The sequence below is a fragment of the Vigna umbellata genome, chromosome 1, assembly GCF_029865625.1.
Source record: "Vigna umbellata cultivar VRB3 chromosome 1, Vumbellata_1.0, whole genome shotgun sequence".
NCBI lineage: Eukaryota > Viridiplantae > Streptophyta > Magnoliopsida > Fabales > Fabaceae > Vigna > Vigna umbellata.
The window spans coordinates 33,428,747-33,438,833 of record NC_142165.1 but is presented as its reverse complement, the minus strand read 5'-3'; the positions used below and the strand labels follow the sequence as shown (position 1 = coordinate 33,438,833).

The window sequence follows — 10,087 nt, the reverse complement described above, 5'->3', positions numbered from 1 at the left end:
GTGTTTTTAATATCAAAATTAAGTATAAAAATAACGGTTTTTTAACCGTTATCAATACGTAAATTTGAGAACGTGTCTCGGGACCGAGTGAGATGCTAAGGAGTTGAAGACCATGTTCTTGTTGGTAGAAGCTAACACTCGTACAATGTGCTTATAGACAAGCATTTCCTAAATGCTTTTGGGGCAATCGTATCAACGCATCAACTCACCCTTAAGTTTCCTTTTGATAAGGGTACGATTTGCACCGTTCGGGCATATCATAAGGTCACTCGGGAGTGTTATGTTGCGAGTCTAAAGGTTGAACTCTCAACTTTGTGGCGCAAAATCAAGAGGTCGGAGGTGGCGATGGCAGATTTAGATCCAAGAGCCAACATCGACGATCGAATAGAGCCACTGGGAGAAACGAGACCGTTTGGTCTCGGGCGAAAGGAGGACCAGATTACTTCCATTGGGAGTGAGTTGGAGGATCAACAGGCCAAACTAATAGGTATAGAGCTGAAGAAAAATTATGATTTGTTTGCCTGGACTACAGTTGACATGCCTCATGTCGCATAAATTGGGACTGTTCAAGGAGGCCCACCTGGTAGCTCAGAAGAAAAGGAGGTTGGGGGAGGAGAAGAAGCTCGCAGCGGACGTTGAAATGACAAAGCTCCTTGAAGCAAACTTCATTCGTGAAGTCAAGTACACAACTTGGCTAGCGAATGTGGTGATAATGAAGAAATCGAATGGGCAGTGGAGGATGTGCACAAACTTCACAGACTTAAACAAGGCCTGCCTTAAGGACTCATGTCCTCTCCTAAGCATTGATGCTTTGGTAGATAGGGCGTCCGAGTTCCAAGTGGTGAGTTTTTTATATGCCTATTCGGGGTATACCCAGATCCTCATGTACCCCCTGATAACGAGAAACAACCTTCATCATTGAGCGGTCAAATTACTGCTATAAGGTAATGCCATTCGGCTTGAAGAATGTGGGGGCTACGTATCAACGTTTGATGGACAAAGTATTTTGTCATCAAATTGAAAGGTGCATGGAGGTCTATGTGGATAACATGGTCGTATGCAGCCATTCGGTAGAAGATCATGTGAAGGATCTTGCTGAAATGTTCGACCAGGTGCGCAAGTATGGAATGCGGTTGAATCCAACTAAGTGCACCTTCGGGGTACCCGCTGGAAAGTTTTTGGGTTTTATGTTAACGGCCAAAGGGATATAAGCAAATCCTGACAAGTGCAAGGTGGTGCTAGAAATGAGAAACCCACAAAATCTTAAGGAGGTGCAACTCTTGATTGGATGACTGACTTCATATTCTCGGTTTATCCTAAAAATGGCAGAACACATAAAGCCGATCCTGAAGGTGATGAAGAAAAGTGTTGAGAATAACTGGGATTGGTTCGAGGAAGTCTTCAGCAAGGTAATGGGTATTCTAGCAAGCTCGCTCTTGATGGGTCGACCCGATCCAAAGCACGATTTGCAATTGTTCTTAGCAGTATCGAAAGAAACGATCAGTGCGACCTTAGTACAAAAAAGCCCAAAGTTCAAGCTAGTATACTTCATCAATAAAACTCTATAAGACGCATAGACAAGGTATAAGCATGTTGAGAAGATTGCTTTTTCCCTTGTCATAGCCGCACAAAGATTGTAAGAACTGACCATCCCACTGCTAAGATTTTGCGAAAGCCATATTTGGCAGGCATGATAATAGGTTGATTAGTGGAGCTGTCGGAGTTCGGTTTGCGGTTTGAACCATGCGGATCTATGAGAGGTTGATAAGTTGTCGTTGAAGCTATCAAATTAATACTACTTTTCAAGGAACTTTAGTATTGCCAACTAGTATTCAAGAAGGTAGATAGGGCTAAAGTAACCCTGAGTCGTCTCCCAACGAACACGAAATTGCTTTTGAATATCTGACTCTTACGAATGCTATGCAATGCTTATGGATAAAAGTAATGTTTGGAGAATGTTTAAAGAACAAATAAGAAACTTAAAAATAGTTACGATGAAATAGGCTAATTCCATTGTTTTTCCAAGATAGATTCATCATCGGTTATTCACGGATAATTGTTCAATTGATTATTGTTTAAGTTTCAAATTAATTAAAGTACATTCTTAATTAATTTGAGGACGATCATACATTTAATCAAAGTAAATTCTCAATCAAATGCAAAACCTTTCTAGATTATTCACAATAAATTCAACCAAAGTACATTCTCAATCAAATTCTATTGTGTTTAATCATGTCTATTCTTAAATCTCCTAACCAAATTAAAAGCTAATCAATCAAAGTAAATTCTCAATTGATTATAATTGAAATTATTACTAATCAATCAAAGTACATTCTCAATTGATAGTAAAAACCATTTAATCATATGAAAGTTCCTAAATTAAATCAAAGTAGATTCTCAATTTAAACCTAGAAACCCTAAAACTCATATAATCAATATGCATGTAGATTCAAACATATTATGATGCAAAAATCTTTGCTTTTAACAAGATAGAGAGATGAAAGACATAAAGAGAACAACTTAAATCAATAATCAAAGTAAACAATTGCATTAACTGAACGTAACCTCAGAATCCGTCATGGAATTACAGCAGAATAGCCCTAGATGCTTAGCTCTCCATGAATGGAGTTGAATACAAGATGAAAGAAAAGTGAGAGGAGTATGGGAGAATGAATTAAGTGAAGTCCTTTTTCTGCCTCCCTTGGGTCTCTTTATATAGGCTTGATTAGGCTTGGACTCTGAATAGTTTGTTGATAAGATATTTTCTGTTAATATATTATATCTTTCAAATATTCATTAGATTAAATGAGTTTTAAAGAATATTTTATAGATATTAACTCAATTATCTTATGTCCTATATCTTCCAAATAACTAAAAGATTTAGATAATGATAAAATTATTTTGAAAGATATTTTCTGTTGATATTCCCAAATTAAATTCAACAACTGAATTTTATCTTTTAGATTTTCTGACTTTCCAAAATTACACAAATACCCTGAAATTTCCTCTATCTGCACTTTAGCCCCTTCTGAATTTTCCAAATAAAATCTGATTTTGGGCCTTGAATTGCCATTTGGACCAATAAAACTTATATTCTCAGCTGCACAAATAAACATTAGAACATCCAAGAATAATTTATGCACTAAAACTCACTTTTTACGTTTCTTTATTTCCCAAACCCAACAATTCCAATCATCACAAATTCACTTAAAATCAACAATTTAAGCACAATTATCCCATCAAAAATTTTGAATTTTAAAGCATAAATGTGGGCATAAATATGCACTCATCAGAGGGCAACACTTAGCTGATTTTGCAGCCAAATTGCCTCTATAGGGAGAACAGCCTTTGCGGCCTTGGAAACTCTTTGTAGATGGTTCAGCTGACCGTACGGGCAGAGGAATAGGAGTTGTTTTGGAGGCCCCGAATGGATTGCTTGTGGAGCAGTCCATTCTCTTTTGATTCAAGATTAGCAACAATCAAGCTGAGTATGAAGTAGTGATTGTCAGTCTTAAATTAGCCAAAGACTTGGGGGCAACTTCTGTTGAATGCCGGATGGATTCACAACTGGTGGTCGGACAGCTGGACAGGAGTTTTCAAACCAAAGACGACTTGTTACTCCGCTACTATCATAAAACTAAGGAGTTGGTTAAGCAATTCCGAACAGTGGATTTTAAGCATGTGCCTAGGGAGGAAAACGCTAGGTTTGATGTTTTGTCAAAGTTGGCCAGTGGTAAGGAGAAAGGTCAGTTGTCATCGGTCATAAGGCAAGTCATGATGAAACCTTCAATTGAGTGCTTGTCGGTCTTCGAGATATCCGATCAACCTGATTGGAGAAGGAAGATTGGAGTGTTGATCAAGAGCCAAGAGGAAGGCTCATCCGTACGAGCGGCGGAGGCAAAGAAGATTGCTTGTTATTTCATCATAGGAGACGACCTTTATAGGCGGGGGTTTTCAACACCATTGTTGAAATGCATCTTGCCGGGGGAAGCAGAATATGTCATGAGGGACCTTCATGGAGGGGCATGTGGAATGCATACCGGGCAGTGAGCACTCAAGGCAAGAGCGCTGAGGGCAAGGTACTTCTGACCGACCATGGAGAAGGATTGCAAGACGTTCGTGTAGAAATGCTTAAAGCGTCAAGAGCACGGTAAGAACCTCAACCTCCCACCTGCAGAATTGCACGACTTGGTGTCTCCATCGCCTTTTCCACAGTGGGGAATAGACATTGTTGGACCCTTCAACGCTCGGTGAGGAATGTTTTCATAAGTTTCACCTCAACAAGACCTAGGGAACATTCTAAGTGAACGCCTAGAGTCCACACGCTCAGTGAGGAACGTTTTCGTAACTCTCACCTCAACACAAGACCTAGGGAACCTTCTAAGTGAACTCCTAGAGTCTCAACGCTCGTTGAGGAACATTTTCGTAACTCTCACCTGAAAAGGACCTAAGGAATGTTCTAAGTAAACTCCTAGAGTCTAAAAGCTCGGTGATGAATGTTTTTGTAACTCTCACCTCAACACAAGACCTAGGGAATGTTCTAAGTGAACTCCTAGAGTCTCAACGCTCGGTGAGGAACGTTTTCGTAACTCTCACCTCAACAAGACCTAGGGAACGTTCTAAGTGAACTCCTAGAGTCTAAACGCTTGGTGAGGAACTTTTTCATAACTCTCACCTAACACAAGACCTAGGGAACTTCTAAGTGAACTCCTAGAGTCTAAACACTCGGTGAGGAACGTTTTCATAACTCACCTTAATGTTATTTGACCTAAGAAACGTTCTAAGCGAGCTCCTAGAGTTGAACGCACGAGCTATTGAAAAAGCACGAATAAGCAAGCAAAAACAAATACTTGTATATTCATAACAAGCAATTAAGTACAAAAAGTTAAGGGCATAAAATCGAGCCGTAATACAAAGAGCAAAAATTAAACTATTTGTCTAAACCACAGCCCCTTCCATCTCTTCAATAACTTCAACGATTGGAGGTTGCTCATCAGTTTGAAATATCGGAGCAAGGGGCTCGAGGACAAGTATAGGCACGAGTTCCCCATTAACTATGATCTTCATAGCGTCGAAGTGGGAATCCTCAAGAGGCACCTAGTAGAGCAAGTTACATTGGGCGAACGCCTTTTCGAAACCAAGGACATGCTCGTTGATCACCTCCTCGCCCAGGAACTTGTTTTCCTCTTCCAACTTTTGCACCTTATCGCGCAGATAATCTCGTTCGGCCTGAATGTCGTCCCTTACGGTGGTCAGCTCTTTGTTCTTTTCCATGGCCCGTAGGAGGTCCAACTTCAAGTCGTCGTTAGACCGTTGCAGTTGACGCATGGAGGTGCGAGACTCTGCAAGCAAAGTCTTGGCATTAGCCTTATCATCTGCTGCCATCTTCTCCACTTCGGCTAACCGAAGGGTGAGCTCTTTGTTGGACTTAGTGGCCTCATCAAATTTCTCTTGGAGGGCTTGAATTTTAGTGGAGGCAGCTGCCATTTTCTAAGCAGCATAGACCATGCACATGGTTGACCGAGCAGCAAGCTCGAAGGCCATGTGGGAAGCCTTTTCTTTGGTGATCCCCTTCACGAAATCCTTTTCATCAGAGAAAAGGTCAAAGTGGATCCGTCGGGCCACCCACAGATTAGGGTCGAGCGGTCCGGAGAGGGGAGGACCTTCAGGAAGCGCTCTTTTGCTACGCTTGGAGGACATGGAAGGCTCCCAAGCAGCCTTACGCTTATTCTTTTTCTTCTTCTGAGTAGGATTCAAAGAGATATATATGGCCTCGACCTTCTTAGCAGCAACGGTCAGTCAGGTGGAAGCTGTAGTATGGACCTCAGGGTCGGCTGGTTGACCCTGCACGAGTTGAGCTTGTGCTGCAAGCGTAGACGGGGGAGGTGATGAATGCATATTTATGCCCACATTTATGTTTTAAAATTCAAATTTTTTATGAGATTCTTGTGCTTAAATGATTGATTTAAAATAAGATTTGTGATGGTTGGCTTTATCAGGTTTGGGAATTAAAGAGGCTTAAAATGTGATTTTAGTTGCATAAATTATTTTGGATAGTTAAATGTTTGTTGATGCAGCTAGAATTAATGTTTGAATTGCAATTCTGAAAAGAAAGGAAAAACTAAAGTGCAATTAGAGGAAATTTCTAGACTTCTATGCAATTTTGAATAAAATAAAAAATGTATGTAATTTTGGGTAAGTTTATTTTAAAAGATAATTTGGAGAAAATATATCTTAAGATATTTTATTTGATATGGTTAAATAATTACCTTATTTAACTATATCAATAAAAATCAAAAGATAATATTTGCCAAATCTTTTTGTATCTAGAAAAGATATTATCAAATATTATCAAAAACCGATTAAATCTGTTGAATATTTGGAAGATATTAGATATAAGATAAAAGATCTTATCAACAGAAGATTCAGAGTCCAAGCCCAATCAAGCCTATATAAAGAAAGTCGATAGGGTTAAAGTAACCTTGAGTCATCTCCCAATGAATACGGAATTGCTTTTCAATATTTAACTCTCATGAATGTTATCAATGCTCAAGAATCAAAGTGATGTTTGGATAATGTTTGAAGAACAAATAAGAAACTTAGAAAAATTATGATGAAATCGGCTAATTCCACTGCTTTTCCAAGATAGATTCATCATCGGTTATCCCCAAACTATTGTTCAATTGATTATTGTTCAAGTTTCAAATTAATTAAAGTACATTCTTAATTAATTTGAGGGCGATCATGCAGTTAACCAAAGTAGATTCTCAATCAAATGCAAGACTTTTCTAGATTACTCACAATGAATTCAACCAAAGTACATTCTCAATCAAATTCTATTGTGTTTACTCATGTCTATTCTTAAATCTCCTAACCAAATTAAAAGCTAATTAATCAAAGTAAATTCTCAATTAATTATAGTTGAAATTATTACCACCAATCAAAGTACATTCTCAATTAGTAGCAAAAACTCATTTAATCATATGAAAGTTTCTAAATTTAATCAAAGTAGATTCTGAACCAAACCTATAAACCCTTGAACTCATATGATCAATATGCATGTAGATTCAAACACCATATGATGCAAAAATCATTACTTTTAATATGATTGAGAGATGAAAGACATAGAAAGAGAATAACTCAAATCAATAATCAAAAGAAACAATTGCATTAATTCAACTTAACTTTAGAATCCATAATGAAATTACAGTGGAATAGTTCTAGGAGCTTAGCCCTCCATGAATGGAATAGAATACATGGTGAAATAAATTGAGAGGAGTGGTGGATGAATGCTTCCAAGTGGAGAAGTCTGAGAATGAATGAGTTGTGTTTTCTGCCTCCCCTAGGTCTCTTTATATAGGCTTGATTGGGCTTGAATTCTGAATCTTCTATTGATAAGATATTTTATCTTATATCTAATATCTTCCAAATATTCAACAGATTTAATTGGTTTTTGAGAATATTTGATAATATCTTTTCTAGATACAAAAAGATTTGACAAATATTATCCTTTGATTTTTATTGATATAGTTAAATAAGGTAATTATTTAACAATATCAAATAAAATATCTTAAGATATATTTTCTCCAAATTATCTTTTAAAATAAACTTGCCCAAAATTATATTTCAACCTTTTTTATTTTATTCAAAATTGCATAGAAGTCAAAAAATTTCCTCTAATTGCACTTTAGCCTTTTCTTTCTTTTCAGAATTGCAATTCAAACTTTAACTCGAGCAGCATCAACAAACATTAGACTATCCAAAATAGTTTATGCAACTAAAATCACATTTTAAGCCTCTTTAATTCCCAAACCCGATAAAGCCAATCATCACAAATCTTATTTTAAATCAATCATTTAAGCACAAGAATCTTATCAAAAATTTGAATTTTAAAACATAAATGTGGGCATAAATATGCATTCATTAGGAGGAGTAATGGGAGGTTGGGTAGAACACCCCTCCCTAAACTTCACCCGACGGGAAAACATTCGGGCGAAGGTACTGCTCTTAGTGGGGTCCATCATGGTCAGGTAATATGCATAACAGAAAGAAATTTAGATAAGTTGCAAAAGACTGCTCGATGTAAGGCATCAAAAGTAGCTTACCGAACACTTTATTGTGAAGACCCTTAGAGTCCATGAAGCCTGTGAGTTTTCGAGAAGAGGACTTGAGGGGTATCTGATTAGCTGGCTGATTAAATCCAGCTCGTCTGGAGACATTGATAACTTCGGTCATGAAATCACTTTCTTAGGACGGTCGGTCCAATAGAAGGGAAACTTAGGTTGACCGTCCGAAAAGTAGAAGTAAGCATGATCGACCTCCTAAGGAACAACCTTGAGGAAATTTCCCTTGAAATCTTTGTACGATGTGTTGAACAACGTAAAAAGCTATCTCTCCTTAATCGAGATAAGGGAGACCCAAGGTTGGTTAGGGTGCGGCATGACTCAGAAAAGTAGAGAAGTGCAGCAGGTGTGGGACGAAGGGCGAGAGCGGTGCAGACGGCCGAAAAATCTTGCATAAAAGCCCAACCGTTCGGATGTAGTTGGGTGGGAGCCATCTTGAGTTCCCTCAAAACGCCCATTTGAAAGTTTGAAAAGGGCAAGAGGACTTTTAGGTCGCAGAACAAAGTGGAGTATACATAGAAAAAGTCTAAGGCATACCTTTCCTAATAGTGGAACGCCACTCGTTCAACCGACAGAGCACCAACCAAAAGAAATCAGCACAGCCAGCCGCCTTCATGAAGCTAAGCCTATTGACTAGCTCCTTTAGCGTGCGTCTGGTAATGACGGAGGTAGCATAAAGCTTCACCCCGTTAGGAGCCCAATCATAGTCGGCGATGTCAGGTAGAGCTTTGCTCATTCCGTCCCACACGCTGGTATTATCCACGTTTATTCCCACCTCCTCGTTTTCACTATCTTCAAGCAGGCGGGAAGAATTTTCAGAGGCTGGGGATTCGGCCTGGCGGCCTGCTGGAGGATTTCTCTCATTACCGGAATCGGAGGCATTGACAGAGGAAGGAGAAGCAGCAGTGTCATTAGCATACCCCTCGCCTTCTCTCCCGGCAGACTCAGAAGCACTTAGAGAATACATGATTACCTGGTGATAGAAGGTTGGGAGCGTTTAAGAGGGGAAGAGCAGGAGGAACATTCGGTAGGCAAAGAGCTCGAGGGTAGAAGTGAAAATGTGAGATCACCCTACCTCTATTTATAAATGGTAAAGGCGGTTCGTCAAACACATCTGGGACTTCCAAAGGGAAAAGATCTGACAGTTGAAATGTCGTGACATTATGTTTCTTACCTTTTTTCACCCTTTTTTACTTTCGTGGCTCTTCGATTTCTGTTCTTCCCGCCATTTTTGCATATCTTGAAGGGATGTGAAGTTTGGTGAACTATCATGACCGAGGGAAACTGAAGAATCCTAAGCCGATCGGTGAAGATTGAGACCCTATGCAATTTCTAAGATTTTGCTAGGGCTTGGGGTCCTATGTTACTAGGGCTTATAGCTGACCGATCGGGTACGGTGACAAACTGGATGGACATGACTGAGCAGTTAGTGCATAAGAAAGCATCTCACGACGCTCGGTCCCGACAGCAGTTGAGAAAGAATTATTGCGTAGTTAATATTACAACGACTACTGATGAGTGGTTAAGGTTTGCATTAATGATCATTAAGAGGTAAATTAATTGGTCAGATTCTTCTAAACTCTATAAATAAGGGTTTAATTTCGAGGTAAACTCATTTTGACTCATTAACTTACTAATGGCCTACAGAGAAAGATTCTGACTTTAGTGTCAGAGTGTATTATGCAAGTCACTCCCTTACACCGATCGATCGTACAGAACAAAGAACAAGACAGACGTTCAGCACACTGGAGCACCATCCTTGTCCCAATTTAACCAAAACAATTAAGTTTCTTATGTGGAAAAAGCTAATATTTAATACTAATTATGCATTATTAGATTGTACGCATCAATAAGTTGTTTGGAATAAAGAAATGTTTTGGTAGTATACATGCATCAAAACAACTTTGTACGTATCAAAAGCTATATTTTATTACAATTTCCTAAGTTTCGTAATTCTTTTTATA

The 10,087-nt window shown here is 38.8% G+C and overlaps 1 protein-coding gene across 1 annotated transcript; it reads left to right on the top strand.

Annotated features, from left to right (window-relative positions):
• The first annotated feature begins 1,322 nt into the window (after positions 1 to 1,322).
• On the top strand, positions 1,323 to 4,050 carry LOC148205209 (uncharacterized). The gene is made up of 2 exons (XM_088103701.1): positions 1,323 to 1,409; positions 3,469 to 4,050. Exons 1-2 carry the CDS (start codon positions 1,323 to 1,325, stop codon positions 4,048 to 4,050), a joined length of 669 nt encoding a protein of 222 aa, XP_087959827.1.
• The last annotated feature ends 6,037 nt before the right edge of the window (positions 4,051 to 10,087 follow it).

What these genes read in the sequence shown, in the direction of transcription:
- LOC148205209 (XM_088103701.1), top strand. Translation starts at nt 1,323, where the DNA reads ATGGCAGAACACATAAAGCCGATCCTGAAGGTGATGAAGAAAAGTGTT. An exon ending in TCGAGGAAGTCTTCAGCAAG is followed by an intron (nt 1,410 to 3,468) that starts GTAATGGGTATT and finishes TTTTGATTCAAG; the next exon opens with ATTAGCAACAATCAAGCTGA.